The sequence below is a fragment of the Tenrec ecaudatus genome, chromosome 17, assembly GCF_050624435.1.
Source record: "Tenrec ecaudatus isolate mTenEca1 chromosome 17, mTenEca1.hap1, whole genome shotgun sequence".
NCBI lineage: Eukaryota > Metazoa > Chordata > Mammalia > Afrosoricida > Tenrecidae > Tenrec > Tenrec ecaudatus.
This window is the reverse complement of record NC_134546.1, coordinates 64,737,666-64,763,153: the sequence shown is the minus strand read 5'-3', so window position 1 is coordinate 64,763,153 and position 25,488 is coordinate 64,737,666. Positions and strand designations below refer to the sequence as shown.

Here is a 25,488-nt window from a genome sequence, read left to right as displayed (position 1 = left end):
GGGAGGAGGAGAGAGTGGAGCACATCCTGGCCCACCAAGCCGTGAGGACGATATTCCCTATTAGAACAGCCAGTCCACAGAGAGGACCACATGGCGGGCCCCACTAGGAAACATGACATCCCTCACTGACCCATAGCCCTACAGGGGACAACACTGGAGACACGGTGTGGGAATTGTGCCCGATCTGATCCCACCACACTAGGCAAAGCACTAAGGGGGTGCAACAGAACAGCAAGGGAGCAGAGCAGCGAGGTCTCCAGGGAATGCCAAAAATAAACTTTGGGGCCAGCGCGTGGCACCCCATCAGACTCGACCGGAAAACACAACTAAAGGTCAACAAACAATCCTTGAACTAACTACAAGCTTTTATTTCTTGTTGTGTTTTGTTTTATTGTCATTATTTGTTGTTTTGTTGTTGCTTGGTTATGCTCTGTCTTCTTTTGTGCATGTTATTATCTCTGCAGGTCTGTCTAAATAAGATAGGCTGGATGAACAATCTGGAGGAGAAAACAATGGGACTGACAGTTCCAGGTGTACACATGGGAGAGGGGGAGGTTGGGGGAAAGGTAGTGGTGTTAACAAACCCAGGGATAAGGGAACAACAAGTGATCCAAATCGGTGGCGAGGAGGGTATAGGAGGCCTGGTAGAGCGTGATCAAGAGCAATGTAACCAAGAGGAATTACTGAAACCAAATGAAGGCTGAGCATGATAGTGGGACAAGAGGAAAGCCAAAGAAAATAGAGGAAAGAGTTAGGAGGCAAAGGGTATTTATAGAGGTCTAAATACAGGCATGTCCACATGTAAATATATTTATATATGAGGATGGAGAAATAGATCTATGTGCATATATTTATAGGTTTAGTATTAAGGTAGCACATGGTCACTGGGCCTCCACTCAAGTACTCCCTCAATGCAAGAATACTTTGTTCTATTAAATTGGCATTCTATGATGCTCGCCTTCCAGACAAAATCTCTGAAGACAAAGTGGTTGCATAAGCAAAAGTGGTGAAGAAAGCTGATGGTGCCCGGCTATCAAAAGATATAGCATCTGGGGTCTTAAAGGCTTGAAGGTAATCAATCAGTCATCTATCTCAGAAGTAACAAAGTCCACATGGAAGAAACACACCAGCCTGTGCAGTCACGAGGTGTTAAAAGGATCAGGTATCAGGCATCATCAGAACAAAAAACCATATCATAGTGAATGAGGGGAGGAGTAAGGAGTGGAGACCCAAAGCCCATCTGTAGGTAATTGGACATCCCCTTACAGAAGGGTCTCGAGGAGGAGATGTGTCAGTCAGGGTGCGATGTAGCAACGATGAAATATACTATTTTCCTCTAGTTCCTAAATGCTCCCTTTCCCCTCACTCTCATGATCCCAATTCTACTTTACAAGTCTGGCTAGACCAGAGGATGTACACTGGTACAGATGGGAGCTAGAAACACAGGGAATCCAGGGCAGATGATCCCTTCAGGACCAGTGGTGAGAGTGGTGATGCTGGGAGGGCAGAGGAGGGTAGGTTGGAAAGTGGGAACCGATTACAAGAATCTACATATAACCTCCTCCCTAGAGGATGGACAGCAGGAAAGTGGGTGGAAGGAGATGTCAGACAGTGCAAGATATGAGAAAATAATTTGTAAATTATCAAGGGTTCATGAGGGTGTGGGGAGTGGGAGGGAGGGGTAAAAATGAGGAGCTGATTTCAGGGGCTCGAGTGAAGAGCAGATGTTTTGAGAATGATGAGGGCAATGAATGTACAAATGTGCTTTACACAATTGATGCACGCATGGATTGTGATAAGAGTTGTATGAGCCCCTAATAAAACGATTAAAAATATTGCAATAAAAAAAGACTGAAAACAATAAATAAAAAAAAAGCAGGAGGTAACCTTCTCCAGCTCATTTGCCTTTGGCTTGGTTCTAATCATGGTCACCTCCATGGGCGTCAGCAGGGAGCTTTGTCCCACAGGGTTTTCTGAGCCTGGTGTTTTGAAAATAGATGGCCAGGCCTTTCTTCAAAGGCACATCTGGGTGACCTCAAACCTCCCTCCAACTGTTCAGTCAGCAGCCAAGCACATTAACCTTCTGAACCGCCAAGGGACTCCAGAGAAGGAACGCAACCCTGTTATTTAGAGATTGGTTAGAGAACTTGACTCTTTAAGCTCTACGCCTGCGTAACAATGACAGCATGTAAACCAACCACAAACCATGTACACAACCTCCTAAGACTCAGCCCTAGCCATCTCTGCCTTGCCCACAGGGAAGCTCCCTGCCCTGGAGCTCTCTAGGCAGGCCCAATTGCTTTGATCATTGCCACCGCTGCCTTGGCTGCCTTGCTGAGCCCAACAGCTAGTTACTTCCTGGTTCTGCGACACTACTCCTGACCACTCACTTCTGCTCCATGTCCACACACACACACACACACACACCAGCAAGACTGGGCGTCAGAGGTGGCTTTTCACATCCCTCTTTAGGAGTGTCCCTGAGCACCCAGAGCAACAGATTGGGACCTGCTCTCTCCCTGGGTCTCTGGACACTGCCTGCAGCTGGACCAGGCCCCGTGACAGGGGCAATGCTGCCTTCCGTAGAGCTGCAAGTTAGTGACACAAGCCACACTGGCCGTTCCTCATTGGGCGCTGGGCTCTTCCAAGGCCTCTGGGGATTGGGGCTTTCCTCCGAGGCTTTCTTGACCTAATAGCCCTTCTTCCTCCCTGTGCCCATCAGAGCGCATCCCCTCCTCTGGTGCCTTAAACTCAGCCTGGTGCATTGAAGCAGGCCGAAGAGCTGGGGGCAGTTACTCAAGCCCCCTTGTGCCTGAATAATTCATACGGATTTCATGTGGCTTCCCTGGCTTTACGGGAAGCAGATTGGTGGGCCTTTCTTTCCGGGAGCTTCTGGGTCAGTTCGAATGACTGATCTGTGGGTTAGCAGCCGATTGCTTAACTGTTTGCACCATCAGGCCTCCTGAAAACCCCATCACTCAACAACAAGAAAGCAAACAAACTTACTGCCATCCAGCAGGTTCAGACTCATAACACCCTCTTATCTTCCATCATTCAAGGCCCCTCTGAGCCTCTCTGCCTTCCCCACCCCGCCTCTCCCTTCCATGCTCAGGTTCTTGCCTCCCTGACGTCAGCGCTCCACCCCACCCTCCAGGACTCTGCTTTCCCAGCCCTCCCTAGCTCTTCTTCGATTTGGAATGACTTCCTCCTGGCACGGCTCATCCTCGAGTGCCTGATCCAACCACAGCCTCCTTGCTTGGGGCAGTTTCCCAGACTGGCCACATCGGGAGGGAAGAACCGAGAACCAGCACTGTGGGCTGAGGGGTGCTGTGTGCCCAACAAAATGCTCTTGTTTTACCTTATATCGTTGTTATAGCTTAATCTCCTCACGGTTTATATGCTCTGGATTTTGTTAGCTTTCATCACAATCTACCCGTTCATCCATTGTGTCAAGCACATTTGTACATATGTGGTCATCATTTTCTTTCTACTTGAGGCCCATGTCCCCCCGTCCCCCCCCCCCGGCCCCCAGAGGTTTTTCATGTGGAGCCTCATAGCAAGCTCGGAAGTGATCCTTGCCTGGCTCTGATTTCACTCTACATTGTATTTCTTTCACTATCCAGTGGCTTGTGAAGCAGGGGCTGTTCAACTCCCCTGTGTTTGCTTTTCCCTGGTCTTTTTATTGCTGCATTCTACATTTCAGGCATTGCGGTTGGGAAGAGGCTTGGTCGTATTCGATGTTTTCAAATGTATCATGACCTGCCTTGTGGCCTAAGAGGTGCCTCGTTCTGGAGAACGAGCCAGGGGCAGTGGGGAAGAGCAGGCGTTGGGTTTGGGTCGGGTGCGGTCCGAGAGCCCACTTGGCTCATCTTGCTGTTGGGATCTGCTCTCTGTCGAGTTTCTTCTAGTTGTTCTGCCCTTCATCAGAAGCAGGGGGTTAAATCCCCTATCCTTCCTGTGGAGGTGTCAGTCCTGAGGAGGTTCGCTTTATGGATCCTGGGACTCTCTCACTGGATACTTACCATAATTATGTCCATTTATTGGATCGACCTGGAAGCACTATATAATGCTTCCTTATTGCTTATTCTAGTTTTTGTCTTCGAAAAATGATTATCGCCAATCATGTTCTCTCTTTTAAATGTCCAGAGAAGAGTGGATTAAGTGAGTTTGCTGGTTGATATATAGGTAAAGGTGTAGGAGCAGTGAATTATCTCACCTGGCTCTTCTAGTCAAAGTCTCTAACTCCCACCAAATGACCTTTCTCTTCATGGGTCAGGTAAGAAGGTGGGGGAAGATACTGATAGAATTCACCTGTGAGTGATTGGGAGCAGGATTGGCATTCTGTTGCGTATAAATGAGCCCTCTGAGAAGCGGGAAGAGGGATTTCGTTATCAGCAAGAGCCAGGAGTGGAGCTCGTCCTCTGGACCCTGCACAGTGGCCCTCCTGGATGCAGAGGACAGCTCTCTCATCAGCGGAGCAGCAGCAGAACCAGGAGCCAGAGCCTGGAGCAGAGGGAGGGGCTTCCCAACCCAGGGAGCAAGTACAGCGGGAGCTTCAGTGCAGGGGGCTGGCTTGTGGAGTGGGGTGCCTCTGGGCACTTAATTGGGGAAAGTTGTATTTGCTGACCCAGGGAACTGGAGCTGTCTTGGGGCTGAGGCTTACTGGAGTGGGTGCCTCTGGAGACAATTTAGGGAGCTGAGTCTGCTGAGCTGTGGAGCCTGGGCTGTGTCTTTGGGCTGAGGCTTACTGGAGTGGCATGGCCTTTTGGACGTTTGTTAGCAGACCTGAAACTTTGTAACATGTCCTAATAGACAACCGCGCCCCCCTCCCCCAGAGCTTTTCTCCCTGACATTACAAAAGTTTTAACTTCCTTAATAAACCCTTTATGGGGGAATCTTGTCTAAGATTTTCTGTGTAGCCATGGCAATGGATATTAGGACCCAAAGAGGTAAAATAGAGAACATGAATTCAGCATAAAAGGTTATCAAGTGACTTGGCCTCAAACCAAAAGCCACAAAGCAGACTCACTGCCATGGGGTCAATTCCAACTAATGTCAACCCTATAGGACATGCGTTTCTAAAACTATAGCTCTTACACAAGAGTAGACAGCCTCGCCTTTCTCCAGCAGAGAGGCTGGTGGTTTCAAACTGCTGACCTTGCAAACCACAGCCTAACGCACCAGAGCTCCTCCTGTCCTGGCTGCAAGACTTTATAGAGCACATCACCTTTGCCACAGAGTGGCGGGTGAGCTCGAACCTCAGAACCTGCCGTCAGTAGTCAGTCTAACACCCACCCGACAGAGCCAATGGGGCTCCTTGCAAAACAAATGCTTGAAGGCTAGTTACACTCTTTCTTTCTTTTTTGGGCAGTAATTCGATTCTGTAGAAGAGAAAATTGAACCACAGAGAGGAGCCCTTGGTATCAGCTCCGCTCTTTTCCTCCTCCCTCCCCTGCCTGCCCTCCCTCATGAACCCTTGATAAGTTATAGATTATTGTTTTCATATCTTACATCGTGCTCTGTTGCCCTTCACCCACTTTTCTGTTGTTCGTCCCCCTGGGAGGGGGTTATAGATGATCCTTGTGATCAATTCCCCCTCTCTCCCCCCACCTTCCCCTAATCCTCCTGGTTTAATTCTCATTTTTGGCCCTGAGGGGTTTATCTATCCTGGATCCCCTGTGTTTCTGGCTCTTATCTGTCGCAGTGTGCATGTTCTGGTCTAGCCAGATTTGTAAGAGAACTGGGATCATGATAGTGGGGAGAAGGAAGCATTAAGGAACTAGAGAAAAGTTGTGTGCTTCCTTGGTGCTATACTGCACCCTGACTGGCTCTTCTCTTCCCTGTGACCCCTCTGAGGGGATGTCCACTTGTTTACAGATGGGCTTGGGGTCTCCACTCCACAGCGGTCACCTTAGGGTTGTGATGAGTCAGAAGTGACTTGACAGCCAGTTTTGTTTGTTTTCCAAACAAAATTTAAGAATCGAGACGACTAAGCTGCTGTGCTGGGTATGAAGGCTTGTGCACCTCGGCGTTTCCTCCGCAGACTCACCTGGATGATGTCTACGATCTATTCTGGTCCTAACATCCAATGAATTACATCTCCGTTGCTCTAAGTTGACCATCAGGATCACCCAGAGGGCTCATGGGAAAAATAATGAAAAGATGTCAGAAGATCCTACCGACACGGAAGCCGCTTTCCTGATGGCACTGGTGATTCAGTCCAGCTGGGTGGGACTCGGACATCAATGCTGGTAAACACACCCCGGGCAGTTGCCATCAGCCAGGGCTGAAGTATGGCCCTTCCTAACCCGGAGCACGGGAAGAACCCGCATGGCAGGGGAGCAAAGGCTGTTCTTGCTACATTCGAGGGGATTTGGTCTGCAGTTTGATTAGTGACCTTGTGTTGGGGCGCTTCACTCAGCCTACGGCCTTGGAGTCAGAAACTCACCGTAATCGGGGGCAGACTGCCTCCCCGTCCTACAGAGTGCCTGGCGAACCGGGATGGCGCCCTTTCAGGGAGCCGCCCAACGCTTAGCCTGCGGGACAGCATGGTTCCTGGCTGGTGCTTCTCACCTGGCTCAGTGCCATCATGAACGTGGTATTTATCCTTTCGTGATTGTCTGTTTCACTGAGCATAATGTCCCAGAGTCATTCACACTGTAAGATGTTCTGTAGACTTATTTTTTATCCTTGCGTAGCATTCCACCGTAGGTATATACATTTTGCATATCCATTCAACTGATGGACACTTAGCTTCCATCTTTTTGCTGTTGTGAATGATGCAGCGACATGGGCACGTGGGCGCGCATGCCTATTCGTGTCTCTGCTCTTAGTTTTCCTGCTATACCTACTAGTGGAATTGCCGGATCCTAAGGTACTCCTAGTTCTAGCTTTTTGAGACAGGCCCAAACCACTTTCCATAGTTGTTATTCCACTAGCTGTGAACATGAGTACCACTCTCCCCACAACCTCGCCATGTTGTTTTCAAAAAACCTTTATCAGCATTATGTTTGCAGGGGTGAAGTTTCTCATTGTACTTTTGACTTCCATCTCTTTAATAGCTAATGATTGCAAGCACTTCATATTTGTTAGCTACCTAAATATCTTTTTTGACTGTCTGTTCATGTCTTTTGCCCATTTTAAAAATTGGATCACTAGTCTATTTTTTTCTATATATTTTAGAAATGTTAGGCATCATTATCAAAACTTCTCTCCAGTCTGTACAATTTTGGCAGTCTTCTGGTGAATACTTAATTTTTAAGAGGCTCAGTTTATTTTCTGCCATTTGGTGCATTTTTAGTTATGTTTTATATATTTATACCATAAATTAGGATCTTCTAACTTTGTACCTGTTATCTTTCAGGAACTTTTTAGGTTTAACATTGACATCTTTGATTCATTTTCAGTTTTTATGTATGGTGTGAGGTATGGATCCTGTTTCACTTTTCTGCAAAGGGATATCCAATCTTTTTTTTTTTTTTTAACATTTTATTAGGGGCTCATACAACTCTTATCACAATCCACACATATACATACATCAATTGTATAAAGCATATCTGTACATTCTTTGCCCTATTTATCGTTTTGAAAGCATTTGCTCTCCACTTAAGTCCTTGGCATCAGGTCCTCTTTTTATCCCCTCCCACCCCACTCCCCCCTCCCTCATGAGCCCTTGATAATTTATAGATTATTATTTTGTCATATCTTCCCCTCACCCCCTTTTCTGTTGTCCGTCCCCGGGATATCCAATCTTACCAGCAACATTTGCTAAAGAGACATCTCTTCCCCAGTGAATGGATTCCAACCCTTTGTTCAAGAACAGCTGTCCATAGCTGGATGTTCCTAAATATTCACTGAATGAAAGTTGAGAACCACCTTTTTGAAGTCACTTGGAATTCTAACTCTTCAACTCCAACGCAAGCTAGTTAGGTTGAAAGCTACAGATGTAGGCAAGAAGAGGCACCAAGACTGGGGAAGGGCAGTTAAAATAACATGAATCCATGACCCCACAAGGCACACATGAGTAAGGGAGCTTCCGACAGGCGTGCTCACATGCACACATAGGGATGCAGCGACGACCGCTGTAGCGATGCGCAGCAGTGGACCCAGCATGGAGCCGTTTTACAGAACTGGCAGAGCAGTGTCACACACTCCCTGCACAGAAGCATCACCTGTGAATAAAACATTACATGATGCCATTTCTGCTATCTTCCCCCCTCTCCTAAGATGATGGGGTCAGTTCCCGAACCTGGCTAAGGACAACCATCTAGGTTCATTGCTTTTCAACATTATTTCAACAACTTATGTCTGGAGTGAGTCAGCATCTCACAAAGGCAATCTCAGTGCTCATGCCAAGCAGGCAGAACCCCCACCCCTGCAATTCCTCTTCATGGTAGCCCAATCTCTCCAGAGTAGCAGGGCCAGGGCACCACAGAGGTGGGCAGAACCAGGATGATGAACATTTAAATCATGGTAATTCTCCAAACTACTCCCCCCGCCTCCAAAAAACAAGAGGCTCTGCTTCTGAGAGTCTCATATTGTAGCTGCTTCCATCCTGCTCAAGAGAAGGGTCAAGGGACCGCCGGCGTCTTCCTCCACTACCAAGTAGGCAAGCTGGAAGGGAGGCCTCGGCTCCTCCAGAGCGCTCACTGACGAAAGCCCAGCCCTACCTGTGGTCAAGTCTGCAGCTCCATCTCTGTGGGATGTGGATGGCCAGATGTAACCAACCACGCTTGTCCGACAGGCCATACAACGTCCCAGGTGGAGGACGAGTGCACTGTATGTTCACATCCTCAATCTCGTCAGGGCAGGAGTGGACTTCTGGCTGTCAGCAGCCTACAATGGTCGTTCGAGTGTGCCTGTTTATCCCAGAGAGCCACCCAAATCATGTTCAGTGTCATGAGGTGACAGGTACTGAAGCATTGGTCCTCTTTATTCAAAACAACTTTGGTATACAAGTGAAAAGGTTAAGACCTTTAAAACAGTAGTAGGGGCTGACTTTTTGGGGATCATTATTCCTTTGATAATCTGACCTTTCTCCTCAGAGTAATGGAGGGGTTACTACAGTTGATTCCTTGTAGAACGATTCATTTGCGTCTCCAGTACATGTTCAAGAGACCTCTTAGCACCGCCACTCTGCTAAGTCTCAAGAAGCTTCCCCTGCTGCTGAGAGGGTCTGCTGATTGTTGGCACCAAGCTCGCGCTGCCTGCCCTTGCACTAGCAGCCTGCTGCTGAGAGGGTCTGCTGATTGTTGGCACCAAGCTCGCGCTGCCTGCCCTTGCACTAGCAGCCTGCTGCTGAGAGGGTCTGCTGATTGTTGGCACCAAGCTCGCGCTGCCTGCCCTTGCACTAGCAGCCTGCTGCTGAGAGGGTCTGCTGAGTGTTGGCACCAAGCTCGCGCTGCCTGCCCTTGCACTAGCAGCCTGCTGCTGAGAGGGTCTGCTGATTGTTGGCACCAAGCTCGCGCTGCCTGCCCTTGCACTAGCAGCCTGCTGCTGAGAAGGTCTGCTGAGTGTTGGCACCAAGCTCGCGCTGCCTGCCCTTGCACTAGCAGCCTGCTGCTGAGAGGGTCTGCTGATTGTTGGCACCAAGCTCGCGCTGCCTGCCCTTGCACTAGCAGCCTGCTGCTGAGAGGGTCTGCTGATTGTTGGCACCAAGCTCGCGCTGCCTGCCCTTGCACTAGCAGCCTGCTGCTGAGAGGGTCTGCTGATTGTTGGCACCAAGCTCGCGCTGCCTGCCCTTGCACTAGCAGCCTGCTGCTGAGAGGGTCTGCTGAGTGTTGGCACCAAGCTCGCGCTGCCTGCCCTTGCACTAGCAGCCTGCTGCTGAGAGGGTCTGCTGATTGTTGGCACCAAGCTCGCGCTGCCTGCCCTTGCACTAGCAGCCTGCTGCTGAGAGGGTCTGCTGATTGTTGGCACCAAGCTCGCGCTGCCTGCCCTTGCACTAGCAGCCTGCTGCTGAGAGGGTCTGCTGATTGTTGGCACCAAGCTCGCGCTGCCTGCCCTTGCACTAGCAGCCTGCTGCTGAGAGGGTCTGCTGATTGTTGGCACCAAGCTCGCGCTGCCTGCCCTTGCACTAGCAGCCTGCTGCTGAGAGGGTCTGCTGAGTGTTGGCACCAAGCTCGCGCTGCCTGCCCTTGCACTAGCAGCCTGCTGCTGAGAGGGTCTGCTGATTGTTGGCACCAAGCTCGCGCTGCCTGCCCTTGCACTAGCAGCCTGCTGCTGAGAGGGTCTGCTGAGTGTTGGCACCAAGCTCGCGCTGCCTGCCCTTGCACTAGCAGCCTGCTGCTGAGAGGGTCTGCTGATTGTTGGCACCAAGCTCGCGCTGCCTGCCCTTGCACTAGCAGCCTGCTGCTGAGAGGGTCTGCTGATTGTTGGCACCAAGCTCGCGCTGCCTGCCCTTGCACTAGCAGCCTGCTGCTGAGAGGGTCTGCTGATTGTTGGCACCAAGCTCGCGCTGCCTGCCCTTGCACTAGCAGCCTGCTGCTGAGAGGGTCTGCTGATTGTTGGCACCAAGCTCGCGCTGCCTGCCCTTGCACTAGCAGCCTGCTGCTGAGAGGGTCTGCTGATTGTTGGCACCAAGCTCGCGCTGCCTGCCCTTGCACTAGCAGCCTGCTGCTGAGAGGGTCTGCTGATTGTTGGCACCAAGCTCGCGCTGCCTGCCCTTGCACTAGCAGCCTGCTGCTGAGAGGGTCTGCTGATTGTTGGCACCAAGCTCGCGCTGCCTGCCCTTGCACTAGCAGCCTGCTGCTGAGAGGGTCTGCTGAGTGTTGGCACCAAGCTCGCGCTGCCTGCCCTTGCACTAGCAGCCTGCTGCTGAGAGGGTCTGCTGATTGTTGGCACCAAGCTCGCGCTGCCTGCCCTTGCACTAGCAGCCTGCTGCTGAGAAGGTCTGCTGAGTGTTGGCACCAAGCTCGCGCTGCCTGCCCTTGCACTAGCAGCCTGCTGCTGAGAGGGTCTGCTGATTGTTGGCACCAAGCTCGCGCTGCCTGCCCTTGCACTAGCAGCCTGCTGCTGAGAGGGTCTGCTGATTGTTGGCACCAAGCTCGCGCTGCCTGCCCTTGCACTAGCAGCCTGCTGCTGAGAGGGTCTGCTGATTGTTGGCACCAAGCTCGCGCTGCCTGCCCTTGCACTAGCAGCCTGCTGCTGAGAGGGTCTGCTGAGTGTTGGCACCAAGCTCGCGCTGCCTGCCCTTGCACTAGCAGCCTGCTGCTGAGAGGGTCTGCTGATTGTTGGCACCAAGCTCGCGCTGCCTGCCCTTGCACTAGCAGCCTGCTGCTGAGAGGGTCTGCTGATTGTTGGCACCAAGCTCGCGCTGCCTGCCCTTGCACTAGCAGCCTGCTGCTGAGAGGGTCTGCTGATTGTTGGCACCAAGCTCGCGCTGCCTGCCCTTGCACTAGCAGCCTGCTGCTGAGAGGGTCTGCTGATTGTTGGCACCAAGCTCGCGCTGCCTGCCCTTGCACTAGCAGCCTGCTGCTGAGAGGGTCTGCTGATTGTTGGCACCAAGCTCGCGCTGCCTGCCCTTGCACTAGCAGCCTGCTGCTGAGAGGGTCTGCTGATTGTTGGCACCAAGCTCGCGCTGCCTGCCCTTGCACTAGCAGCCTGCTGCTGAGAGGGTCTGCTGATTGTTGGCACCAAGCTCGCGCTGCCTGCCCTTGCACTAGCAGCCTGCTGCTGAGAGGGTCTGCTGATTGTTGGCACCAAGCTCGCGCTACCTGCCCTTGCACTAGCAGCCTGCTGCTTGTTGGGACCCCTTTATATACACAAGGCAGTTCTTTGGGACTAAATGAATTTTTGTTAGTGTATACTTTTAACCCCCGTAGTGTCCCTGCAATCTCCCTTCTTCCCTGCAAGCACATCAGTTTGTTCATGTGTGCTCCTCACTCCACAATTGTTCACATGGGGGAAGCGGTGAAGGAACATTTGTAATTCAATTCATTTTAGCAGCATCTTTATTGCAACAAAGAACCTGTAATAAAATGCAACAAAAGGGGTGTTTCACTTTACATGATTAGAAGGCATGTAGCTGCAATGAGAAAGCCCACACGCTTACCGGACACATGCAGTTCTTTTTCATACAGGTCAATGCTTAAAACAGCAGGCACTTTACGTTCCAAAAATGACAGACCCGAACTCCAATTGTGCAGACGACCACAAAAATTTGTGTTTGGGGTATTTAAAAGGCAAGCAAGCCAAAAATGATGACTTTTCTTCTGAAATGATTACCTAGCCATATCTCCAGGAAGCACGAGCCAGCACCTTGCCTGAACACATTGACACACTTCAAGCTGCAAGGTGTCCTAGCGAGGCTGGGTGGGGAAGTTTTCTTGTTCTCTCTGTGGGAAATGGACAACCACTGGATACTAGTTGAGACAAGGTCATGCCTCTCTCTTTTTCACTTGGGCTACCCGTAGACAGGGCTTGGAGGCTTACTCAAGCATTCTACTCCACACTCCAATCCCCAAATCACCCACGACATCAAGGAAGACACAGTCAGTGTTAACTACTTTAATCATCTTCAGAAAGTCATATGCCAATCTGAAGTACTGCTTCATTAATTAGCATGGTATTTAACTGTTTTATGCAGTTACTTTCAAAATGCTTTCTAGGAACATATTGATACATATTTCAAATCTTGCTCTTTCTACGTATCACTTAACTACCATGACCCAGGGAACCTGGGCAGTCTCTTGCCAAGTGAGCATTCCCCCCTACTCTCTCCAGTAGGCAGCTTCCTCCTGTGATAGCAAAGATTTATTCCAGGTTGGAAATAGTCTGCTTCTCTAGCAGTGAGATTTATGCTATAGGAGGCAGAGGGGCCAGTGCTACAAAGTAGCGGGCAGACTTCCTGTGAGGACTGAAACAAGAGGAGGAGGCTTATTTGCACTAGCCACTCTCCCGGCTGTGAAAGGGTAATGCCCCGCACTGACGTCGTCATCATTTGTAGGAGGGTTTGGAAGAGCCAGGAACGGCACAGAGGAAAAAACCTCTATCCCCAAAGTCAACTCTACCTCTTTCTTTTGGCAGGAAAAGAGCCATGAGGTAACACATGGAAGCAGCTTTCTTAATCACCGTTTTTGGAGTTTGTCTATCAGGCCAGGGTAAAATCACCTATTGTGGTCTTAACTCCACGCCCTATCCAAGAGTTTTGATGTAAGTAGTCCATGGAGGACTTGATTTAGAAACACCTAGGCCATGTTAACCATGCAGATTTCTAGTCCCCACCCAATCAAGAGGATCCAAAATACTAAGAATGAGATTCACGATTTTCCAGTTCTTTTAAGCAAAGTATCCTAGATGAGTCTTGGATTTCGGGTGCCTCGGTTCCATAATGCTCAAGTAGCTGTATGTGTGTATGGCTGCTCAAGGGCACAGATTTATCAAGCTAGCAAAAACACGTCTCATGGCCAGCCTCCTGCTTGCTGGCTCTCATCAAAACTGTTGCTACTTTCACACTTTTACATTTTAGTTGGGAAAGTTGTTTGTTTTACTGGCCACTTGAATTGACTGAAATGTTTTCAATATCTGTCCTTAGAGCAGATTTAGTCCCATCTTTCTGCAAGTGAATCCAGCCAGGGATTTTAAAGAGGGCCATTTAAATGACAGAGGCTTCAGAGGCATTCCTTGTGATAGAGGAAGGAGAAGTGATGGGAGAAAAGGGGAAGGCAAGATGCAAAAAGCAAACACTTATGATTTCAAGAGCATGTGAAACTTTCCAGGGGCTGTTTGGGAAAATGAGAGATGATAGTACCCAGTCTCGATGAGCAAGATAGTGTAACTGAACACTGTCTGAAACCCACTGTGTAACACTTCTACTTTGTGCATGGTATAAGAATAAATCCTTAGAAGCCACATAGCCCAAAAAAGCAAAGGCCACCCTTGGTAGTAAGGGACATACTTAAAATTGCAGGGGAAAAGACTTTCTTGGGGAAAAATGTCACCCAAATCAATTTAATTTAACATTGAAAAAAATATAAACAAATCTTGATATGGGGGAAAATATCAAACATGAAAATCAATATATATATATATATACAGATAATAAGGGAGACCATGGTATCTATGATACAGTATAAATACACAAACAGAATAACCCAGTCCCTTTCCAAGGTTAGAGCCACCAGGTCACCCTGACATGTCTGGACTTCTCCCACCTCCCACCTGGCCCTCAGCGGTGCAATCCACCCACGCACAGTCTCCTTGCTGACCAGCGGCAGCTGTGCTCTTGGTGTAGCTAATGGACTCTCCCTGCAGTGCCAGGTGAGAGCAGGGTGGTTTTTCATGGACGGTTGTTGAAAAGGACAAGTAACAACTTTCCCAACACAGTCTTGAGATGCGCGAATCCAGCCCAGAGATGCCTTCTTTGCCACCGGCTCCAACATGACCTAGGCAGTACCCCACACTCAAGAAGACAAATCCCAGTGGGCACCAGCAGAAAGCCAAACAGGTGCCAGAGCAGCCCAGGGCCATGTCGTGGACCTTCATGGAAACGGTTCGCAGGCTTTCACTACTCAAAAAGAGCTAGACTGGCTGGGGATCCGCTTATGTTAAACACATCTGCTGGATGCCTTTTTCTTGTAAGCTCATTATACCTAAATAGCTCTTTTTCGCTAAAATAATTAAAAAATTATCAAGTTTAAACTTGGAAAGTTTTGAAATTAAGAAGAAAGAAACCCTACAATATTTGAATAAAAGTAACTCTAAGGAACTTCTCCGCCCCTGGATTAAAACCTGTCTGGAGCTGTTGGTAAGAGAGTGATTTCCTAAAACCCAAAGCTTTGTCATTAGTATCTGTAAATACCTCTGCTTATTTCTTAACTATCTCCTCCTCTCCACCGAGCTCCACACCCTGGGGTCTCCCTCACCCCTGCCTCTCCCCTTCCTAAAACTATGGAACACTGCAATGAGGAAGACCAAACAGAAATGGGCATCACTACATTTTCTGAAGAACAAGTGTGGACTTTTTTTCCCCTTTCACTATGCGGGGGGTGGGGGGGGGGGATGCCTGCAGGTATTTAAGCTCCAATCATCTGATTAAAATTTCTGTCAGTAATTATCAATATCATAAGACAAATGAAATCCATGCTACATAGTTATTCGCCTTTATGCGAAAGGAAAACCCACTGTCAAAGAGAAGTATGAGAGCCGTTTCTACAGGATACAGTTTAAATTGGCTAAAAACTGGTCAGAGCTTGAATGAACCAAAGTGAGTGTTTTTAGGAGGCCACTAAGTTATCCGTGAAAATCATTCATGACTGGTTAAGTCTTAGGTTTACTAGTGATTAGCTCATAACATGCTGGATACAACCCAGGCAATGAAGCATAAGCATCAATTACATTTAAGTGCTATCAAATCTGTAACTAGTCAGAGATTCTGGAACTGATCCAAACCAATCACTAATGTCATATTTTAACAAACGCAGAAATATATTGTAAAAATACACTAACTAAATCCATGAGGTTTATAATGCTTTTCAAAGTGAAAGTAGGGTAGTACGGATATGTGGTATAAATATGACATTTCTTTCATTAATTCTCATGGTATTACTGGGTTCCTTAGAAATATATGCCATTCAAAAGTGTGTGTGTGTGTGTGTGTGTGTGCTATCAGATGACTATCCACAAGCTGCAGGCACCTGCGTGGCACCGGATTTACTTTTAGAAGTAGATGTTATGTGGCAGGTACCGAAATGCGATGATCAGTTCTATGTTTGCGATTGGTTTGCCCTTGCCTGGTTAAGCAGCCAGTAGATGGTGTCATACACAGGTCACAATTATATCACTTTCAGAGCAGCAATCCGTGATCCAAGGTTCTCTTGCAGATAGTGCAAAAGATGCAGTTCATAATGTTCTCCGGATTCAGGAACTCTTATGCTGTGTCTTTCCTGAGGGTAGATCTGATGAACAACGACATAAACAAAACACAAAACGTAAGAGTTTAGTAATTGATCTTGCCATGCTTCCCAGAGGTATTTAACATGATTAAAATATGCAATGTCTCGCACACATACGTCTCCTGTAAAGGGTCCTCTCCTCTCCGCAGCATGCCCTACGCACCATTCGGCAGACAGAGGATTTCCTCTCGGTGTAGTCTTCAGACGTCTGGGGTCCCAGGAAACACTTCCAAGGGACGTGTGAGGTCAATGTCACTTTTGAACAACACTAAGACATTATGGACTTTTACTCATTGTGTTTGCATTTGCACTGATAAAAAAGAAATGGTGAGTGAGGCCCCCCAATGTCTAATCATGTCGAGCATCTTTTCATGCGCTTGTTGGCTCTATTTGTAACAGTACATGAAATAAGCCAATATTTAGAAGACAAATCCAGATGGCTGGCATATGGGTGAAAGATTCATTTGAAGTGGCGAGCCAAGGATTTCAATGTAACAGAGTATAAAATGTTTACTGATACACCTTCAGGTCCCAGACCATAATTAACCTTTACAAAACTACCAATTGACAAGTTTTGGTTTAGTAGTGAAGAATAGTTATAATAATCTGAAAAGGTTAAAATATTCCTGTCTTAACTACATAATCTGTGAGGCTGCATTTTCTTTTCTTTTTAAAAATATAATCAGATATACTTTATTTTTTTTATAAACTTTAGTGCCATCTAATCTAGTAGTTGAAGAGAGTCTTTGCTTACATGTACTTCAGGAGAGAATCTTGGAAAATAGTACTTGTTCAAGGTAAACACACACATAAAAGGATCGCTGAAGCCCACAAACAATGAAAGTCGCTGGTATTTCTGTCGAGGACGGTCCAAATGAAAGCTCCCCTGGCTCTGTGCCTTCGTGTGGGACTTCAGAGTCCCCAGGCAGAGAAGGGTGGCTGGAGATGAAAGCGAGTAATAGTGTGCTGCTGCTTTTCACAAAGCTCTTGGAGAGCTGCTGTGGAAAAGCTCTAGAGAGCTCTCCTGCTCTTCGGAAGGATCCTGAAATGCGGCAAGGCCCCTTGCTTTCCCAATGATCTTGAAGTGACAGCAGGAAGGCCGTTGACGCTGGCATTTCATTGTATCCATCTGTCTTCAATCTGTTGTCAGATGCCACGGAGCTAAGTCCAACTCATAGTCACTCCATGTATCACAGAACGAACCCCACCAGGTCCTGCTTCATCCTCACAGCTGCTAAGCTTGAGTGTATTTCCTTACATACATTAGCCAAGGAACCCGGCACAGCAGACTGAATGTAGAAGATAAAAGATTCAAGTGTCTTCTTCTTTTTAAGAAAATTTAAAAATCATTTTAATGGGAGTTCTTACAGATGTTCTAACATCCCATAGTTAATCACATCAAGCAGTAGTGTGCAATTGCTACCAGTTTCAAAACATTCTCTTTCTTCTTAAACTGTTTGAAATCAGCTCCCCTTTATCCACTCCCTCCCCCATATCACACCCCCCAAGAATCCTTATTCTATTCCCTCCCCCTATTATACACATACCATATATACTCATGTGTAAGCCGAATTTTCCAGCACATTTTTAATGCAGTTTTGTGGTAAAATTAGGTGCCTCGGCTGATACTCAGGTGGGCTTAAACTCGAGCATATACAGTCTGTGTACATGTGTGTGTATATATACATAGCCACATCTCACACACTCCTACACATCCACTCACATACAATTCTGTTGTTCGACCCCATCCAGTGGGTGATACAGTCATCAATGCGATCAGCTCCCTATTCCCCCCTCACATGTCTTCTTTATTAATCCAGACAGTAAAAGAATTTGCAAAAGCTGTTAACACAATGCCATTTGTATTAACATAGAGGTTCATGATTATGTGTGAATGAGTTAACAAATACTGACATTGCTTGTTACTATCTAACGTGTTAAGAACTGATAGCCCACAATAACAAAACTCTTTGGGATCCCCAATAATTTTAAGGCTATAAAGGGACTCTAAAAAGCTTGAGAACTAGTGTTGTAGACAAATATTTCAGAGCTTTACCAATGCATGTCACCTGAAATATGAAAAAGAAATAGTTTTCATTTCTTCAGGGAGCATCAACTAAGCAAGGTGTAGAATAGAACAGAGGGGAACTTCCCAGTCAGGTCTCAAAAAAACTCTTTTAAAGCAATGGATCAATGGAGAGGGGCAATAGCTGATTTCGGCTCCAAGGCCAATACATAATTAAAAACAAAGAAAGAAAGAAAGACTATGTAGCCAGGCCTGGAAGCCCTGGAGGAGAAGAGCGCATCGGTGAAGCAGGTTAAGGTTTGAGCGCTCTAGTGATCCATTCACATTTGTTCTAATTTTGAACGTTTTCTGTTTTTCTGAGGTTTTCAAATGTGCTTGACTTTGTTACTGTTGTCAGTTTTTCTTCTTAATGTTTTTCTGTATGTGAAATCCAGGGCAGGTGAACCGACAGAGGCGCTATTGGATGGACGGCCCCTTGAGGAGGGCGACGTGGGGGGCAAGATGAGTGCCGGACAAAAAACACGCCCTACCACTGGCCGCGCAACTCCTCCCCACGCGCTCGAGGCGCCCAACGGTGTGACACGTCAATGAGGTGCCAGCAACACTGAATTAACAGTCAACTCAGGCGGCGTTTTCTTACCCTTCAGAGGAAAAGGAGAAGAGCAAAGGCGGACAGTGAGTAACTCACCCCTGCCATCTTTCTGAGCTTACCAACCGACAGCAGTCACTGGCTGGACAGCGGGCATGACTATGTCTGTTAGAAAGCAGTCAGAATTCAAAATTGGGCTTTCTTTCATAAGGTCAGCATTGACTCCATGGCAGTTGTTTTCCTTTTTAAAACTCTCATTGTTTACTTGATTTCAAAGTCATTAGTCATTAGTTACAACTTTAACTAGAAAATGTACAATGCCTCACCTGCAAATCATATGGCTTTCCAGCCCTCACCAAAAAGCTCAGCAATATACTGGTGTGTGCAAAATGGACATTCTCATCCAAGAACCCATGCAAGAGGAGTAAACGGTTTGGTCTGGAGAAACGGAAAGATCAGAGGGTTAGACAACATAGCGTCTTAGGGGAAAGCTCTCAATTCATTTAAACTAATCTCACGGAAGCAACTATGGTAATTTCCTTATACTTTAAAGTTAGAATAAGGATTCAACAAAATTGCAACCAGATTCTATACCTAATGAAGATTAAAAAAAAAGAATGTGTCGAGAACTAGCACCCATCAATAATACTACATCGCTAGAAAGACATAAACACTTTCTAATATAACACTAGTTTCAAAATAAATACAATGTTTCCATCCTAAAGCAATTGCTTTAAATACATTTATAAAAGCAAATTACATGAACTGATGTATAAATAAATCGATAAATAAGTATATGGTAGCTTTGAGAAAGAACCAGGCTCTTCTAGTATCCTACAAAATATTAACCCTGCTCTTCTAAGACTTTGGCGGAGCCCTGGTGGTGCAGCGGTTGAGAACTCCATTGCTAAGCAAAGACCAGTCGTCTGAGCACAGCAACTGCTCCGAGGAGGAGCGATGTGGCACACTGCTTCTGGAAAGATGGAATCAGACCAACTTCCTGGCAGTTCTTCTCTGTTTGATATGGTTGCTAGGAGGAGGACTGCACTCAGTGGCACTGAGTTTGGCTTTTGGCTTCATTACTATTCAGGATAATAAAAAAAATACAATTATAAAATTATAATCTTGATTTGAAGGCTAGAACTTACTCGGAAGGGAACTTTTCTGCTTGCATGGCTACCGATCCTAAGTAGTAGCCCTGTTCATTCTGGTCAGGGTGGCCCATGTAACGTTCCGTGTATCCTGTATCATAGAAGATCCACAGAGTGACAGGGGCCCCGGCAATAGCAACCTGCGGAACACAACAGTGACAGTCAAGTGTGATCCCAGAAAAGGGCGCCTGGCAATAAGAACTTAGAAATTGCACATTTACAAGCTAAAATTATCTTTAGTCTAGCCCCACAACTGGGGCATCTATGGTCTCAGGGCACTTGGCAAGTCAAAGTGAAGTGCAAGTCAAGGTGAAGAACTTGATACTTGTGCACCAGTCAGCTTCACATTCGACATGCAGCAACCCGCACACTTAACCTGGGCTAGCTGACGCACGAGGGAGGGCCTTTTCGTTACGGGGAGGCTGAAGGCGAGCCTGTAAATGGCTCGGTGTAGACTCACTCACTCCTGCTCCTGGGGAAAAGGCGTGAGGGGCACGAGCTTTACACAGGACAGGAAACTCCCCCTACGCCTCTGATGGCGGGACAGAATCTATGAAGAACACACTGTAAGCGCGGAGAGCCTGCCTCAGCTTAGAGCTCCACACAGGTTTCTATTGAAATATTCTCATGACTTTCTCAACAGCTGCAAGTCTAGGAAAATCAGGACAGTTTATACAATTCATTTTCTGGTTACTATAAAGGTTATTTGAATATGCACACAAATACAAAAAGCCTATCATTTTAATTCTTAAAAACAACAGTACTCATAATTCTCACTCTCTTGACAACTGCTAGCATCCTCATATATTTTTGGCTAGTATATTTTTCTAAGAATTTATTTACATAATTATAACCATCTCTTATATAGTGAATAACTTATTCATTCAACACAGATGGTCAGAGACAAGCCTGCATTGGGCTACTGCTGAGGAGAGTCATGTACACGGCAGGCAGGACTCTGCTGTTCTCAGAGCCTGCAGTTCAACGTTCAAACAACATGTAGTTACACTACAATCAAAATATGTATGCATCCTTTTACTAATTAGGACTCTCACATACTTTGGCATGTGTCTACAAAGAACCAACTGGTCACTTAGTTGAAAACAAATGTATATCTGTGTACTTACACACACTTCACAGAAGTTTATGAAAATGCAGTTAAAATAATGGATTTTTCCCATAAACTCTTTGAAGGCCCACACATAGCTATTCTACAGAACACCTAAGTCTTAACTTCATTAATATTGCCAATCCTTTAAAACCTTCAGAAGTCAAGCTTTTTCTCACGGCTCCCAATTTGCAGAGAATTCTGTGCTGGTTGCAAAACGACCCACCCTTGGGAAGCACGTACCCTGAAGATGTCTGCCCTCTGCATCAAGGCCATCAGGGAGAGGTAGCCCCCGTAGGACCAGCCATGAATGCCCACGCGGTCCAAGTCGATGAAGTCATAGCGAGAAGCCAGATACTGGAGTCCTTCCACTTGATCATCAATTTCTATCTGGCCCTGTTCAAACATAGGCAAGGGTTTTCATTGGCTGATTCGGATCAATAAAAACCTCGTTATAAAAGTGCTTATAAAGCTAAAATATTTATTTTACTAAAGGGACCTGTAGGTTGTTTAGATGGAAATGTATTTATCAATTGCAATTCTACCTGAAAGAAGACTTTTAAAACCTATTTAGAGACAGGCCCTTCATCTCCCACTGCTAGCCTGTCTTTAGCTAGGACTGAGTCACCTCAGTCATAAAGCTCCTTTCTACTCCTACCCAAACCGCCCCTTGCTGCAGTCATTTCCATTTGTTCTGTTGTCTGCTAAGAGGCCAGCATCTTCCTTGCAACAAGCCTTCAGGACCCAGAGGGTAAGAGACAAGCCCTGAACTGGGTTACTTACTGAACCCCTCCTATTGCAAAGCAGAGGGGTCTCTGCTTGAACCGGCGCTCTTTGTGCCGCTCACACGGCCTCTGGAAGGGGACAGACGGCTTTCTTCAAGTCTTATTAAGTCCCTAGTCCTAAACCGCTACCCCGTCTGTATTACTGAGCCGGCCAGTGCACACAATCTTACTTCTGAGCCACCAGCAAAACCAAAACCAAAACACTTACATGAGAATACAACATAAGATCAAAGAAGTGGCTGTGGGAGAAATTCCCCATGTCTTACTCAGCATGTCCAATACACTGGCAAACACAGTAGCTGCCTTACTGTGCAAAAGGAACATCGGATTCTCATCATTTCCCAAAGCAGCAGAAGGGACATGGGGCATCTCTAAAAGGTAGCACTTAAAGCTTCCTGTAGAGAGAAAGAGGCTTGTCACAAGGAAGGCACTAAAACCAGTTGGTTTCTCTCTTCACAGAGGGCAGAACAAATCTCAATTATTCTTCCCTGTACGCACAGGATGCTGGAAACTACACACTGCTGCCTTCTGGCCAAGGTGAGCGTACAAGACAGAAAGGGGCATGCCAGCTCCAGGGTTACGGCAGGGGATGTGAGGCGGCCTCCCTAGAGTTTGGAGACATAGCTGTCCCTCCCTTCCAAGCTCACCCCACGCCCAGCCCTTCTTCCCACCCTCTCTGGGGTTCACAGCAAACAAGGCAACAGAAAATGGCATTTTAAAAAACATTTTTTTTAAGGTTCACACACCATTTTATATTTAAAGGCGCCTTCAAATTTAAGCCCTCGGTGACAGGATCCCCTGTTGTCTATCACCACAACCACGTAGCCCAGAGAGGCCAGGGTATTCAGGCGGAAATACTTGACTCCTTTAAACCGATTATTCACCAACTGGACCTGAGGAAGAAATACAACTTGAGTCAAGTCCATTATGCGGTGAGCACACAAAAACACAAAGGTGTGGCAGGATTTTGCAAAACAGTAGAAAACTTATATTTTTGCGTGTGATTATTTTGTCTTTTAATATCATTTTTAAGTGATTCATTTTGAAAATAATGTTAATGTTTTCACGTTAATTTGCTACTTAAATAACTTCACTCTCAAAACTATTAGACTTTTACATACAAGGGAATTACATACAAGAGAATCAACCTACCCAGTAGAGAAAACTTACAAAAATAATTACTTCTACTTTGAAAAATAATTCTCATTCTAGTGAGAGATACTAAGATCATCTTCCCTCTAGTCCACAGTTTATCAAACTTATTTGACCTACCACCTCTTTTGCAGAAAAAAATTTACTCAGCCTTCTCCTAACAACGAAACATTTTTGTACTATAGCCCCTACTCCCGGATGAATTGTAGCTGTCTACTTTTGCAGGCCCCCTGGGTGGTCCCAGTGCCTGCCCCCTCCAAGGGGTGCTTCGTCCCTATGTGCTCTAATCCACTTTCCGAGTTTGCTTCCACTAGGGATGGGTTAACTTCATGAAACACGGTGCGTGTTCTGCTTCCCTTTCTCCCGTTTCACTAACCACTGGCATGCAATCGGATCATTTAAAACTCATTGTCTCACCTTAAAAACTATGCTTCAAAAAACCCTTTATTTCAAAATGATTGCGAAATGAAATGTACTAGTAAAAAGAGGGCTATACATAGTGAACAGGTTTAAAGGTTCAAATTCTGATGGGCATTAAGATAGATATTTTATGAAAAAGGGTTTTGAAAAATGAGGAAGAAAAAGTTGTCTCTGGCTGAAACCAATGGAACATTATTCCATCAGCTAGAACTTAGGTAAGAATCAACACAGCTATTTTCAACAAGAACAACAAAACACATCTACTGAATGTTTACCGGGCTACTTCTGCAAGGGATAAAAGCCCTTTCTCTCTGCACTTTTGGATGCTTAGCACCACTGCAACAACTGCCAAAGGGCCCTTCCAGCTTCTGTTCTCCCTCTCCTAGAGTCTGTTACTCGCAGGCAGTGATTTTTGTTTAAAAAAGTCAATCAGATAAGACTTTGCTGTCTGGCTCCCTCCAACAACTACCGTTTTTTACCTTTAAGAATGATGTCTACACTCCTTACCATGGCCTTTGGGTACCTCCGACTTTATCTTTTAGTCTCCTTCCCCCTTGCTTGCTTTACTCTAACCAAACTGGTCCCCTTGCTATCCGCTAGAGCAAGAAGGTCCTCCCCACAGGGTCTTTCCATGAACTGTCACCACTGTAGGGAGTTCTCTCCCATAGGCCTTGGCTGGCTCCTTTCTTCCGTCCTGTGTACCTTTGGAAGGGTTTCCCTGGACTGTCCTATTAGGACTACTCCCCACTCACCCAAGTAACTTTGCTATTCCTCTGGTCAGCTTAATTTCTTTATTTTATCTGAAGCTTGTATCATGAGAGGAGGCTTCATGAAGTTCACAGAAAACTTCTATTTTTATCTAGCTCCATCCCCAATTAACTTTTTGAAGGCCCCCACCCTTGTATGTCCATTTGTTAATTACATGTCCCATTAAGCTCCACACGATTAGACTTTAGTCTGACTTGTCACGGTGAAATCCTCACTGCCCAGAATAGCACCTGACACATGTATGGGCTTCAAAATTGTGGGAAATTGAATTAATGAAAAGATAATGGAATAGTTTTATTAACTTTTTGGAGCCCCCTTGCCTTGTATTAGAAACTCAACAAGCATTTGCTAAATGAATGAATGAAAAATGGAGATAAAAGAAGGATCTTTGGTTGGGAAGAGGTAGTCTGATGGGCAGAAGTCCTTGTTTGTGAAGGTAGGAAGCTGAGACAAGAAATACTAGGCCCAGAAGAAAAAACTGTGGCACATTTGAAGAAAATCACCTGGGTTTTTTTGGTCTACTTTCGAGCACAGACTCTATTCCCACTCACTGAGTCAGTGCTGAGTCCCAGCACCTGGACAGGGCTAGAGAGGGCTGGCCAAAGCGACACCCTTTACAGATGCAGAGCATGCGATGGGTTCAAACCACCCCCTTGTTGGTTAGCAGTGCTTTAACCACTGTACCACCAGGGCTCATCTCAAGCAGCTCTATAGTCTGATGGAAACTCTCCCCTAGTCAATGGTTCGAATTCATAGCCCGGGGGCCTGTTACTTCTGGAAGAAAGTACTTACACATGGTGCCCTTTGTCAGTAGGAATGACAAAGTCTCCTGGGGATCAGTTCTTTAAAATCTGTGTCCTGCAACCACCAAACTTGCTCTCTTATGCATTTGTATTTGCAGAACAGTATCTGGCATGTAGGAAGGACCACACATATTTGGTAAACACTTAAAAGACAACAGTTATTATTAATGGAGAGTTTAAAGATTTAAGTCTTAAAGACTTCAATGGGAAAGATTTGTTGCTTTTCTTGTGTTTCTTGTATTTTACATGCTTCTGCTATACAGATTCACTTTGAATTTAGTGATAACACAATTCATTTCAGATTCTCACTTTTGCTTTTTTGCCATTCTCCTACTTGCTGTATTTGAACCCATGATGACATCCATCTCATGGAGGGCCCTCCTCTTTTCCACTGACTCTCTACCAATCATGAGGTCCTTTTCAGTTTCTCACTGTGGCCCAGAGTTTCTAACTAGTTTGATGAACTTCAGTCCTGCCATGGCCCCTAAGTATATGCTCTGCACAACCACCAAATCCTTTGTGCTTACAGTGGGATTTTGACCCAAGTAGGAAAAAGGCAGTCTTCCCACTGCAAGGTGGCAACCAAATGAGCTACTTTGCACGTGTCAGTCACCATCTTTGAGGGGCACTGCTGCATGTCTCCAAAACCCACAGACACACTGCCATTGAGTTGATCTTGACTCAGAGGGTTTCTGAGGGTGCGAACCTTTACAGAAGAAGACAACCTCATCTTTAGCTCACGGAGCTCCTGGTGGGATTGAACTGCTGAGCTTGTGGCTAGCACTACAACACG

General features: G+C 46.5%; 1 protein-coding gene across 4 annotated transcripts in view; it reads right to left on the bottom strand.

Annotated features, from left to right (window-relative positions):
- Positions 1–11,933: 11,933 nt before the first annotated feature.
- Positions 11,934–25,488, bottom strand: part of DPP8 (dipeptidyl peptidase 8) — a 58,031-nt gene continuing 44,476 nt past the window's right edge. For all 4 annotated transcript variants that reach the window (XM_075535905.1, XM_075535909.1, XM_075535908.1 and 1 more), the window contains exons 17-21: positions 22,299–22,445; positions 21,011–21,163; positions 19,657–19,799; positions 18,835–18,946; positions 11,934–15,896 (exon numbers count right to left, since the gene is read on the bottom strand). In XM_075535905.1, coding sequence (XP_075392020.1) covers positions 15,774–15,896; positions 18,835–18,946; positions 19,657–19,799; positions 21,011–21,163; positions 22,299–22,445 — 678 coding nt within the window. In that variant the 3' untranslated portion in view covers positions 11,934–15,773. The remainder of the gene's footprint in view (positions 15,897–18,834; positions 18,947–19,656; positions 19,800–21,010; positions 21,164–22,298; positions 22,446–25,488) is intronic.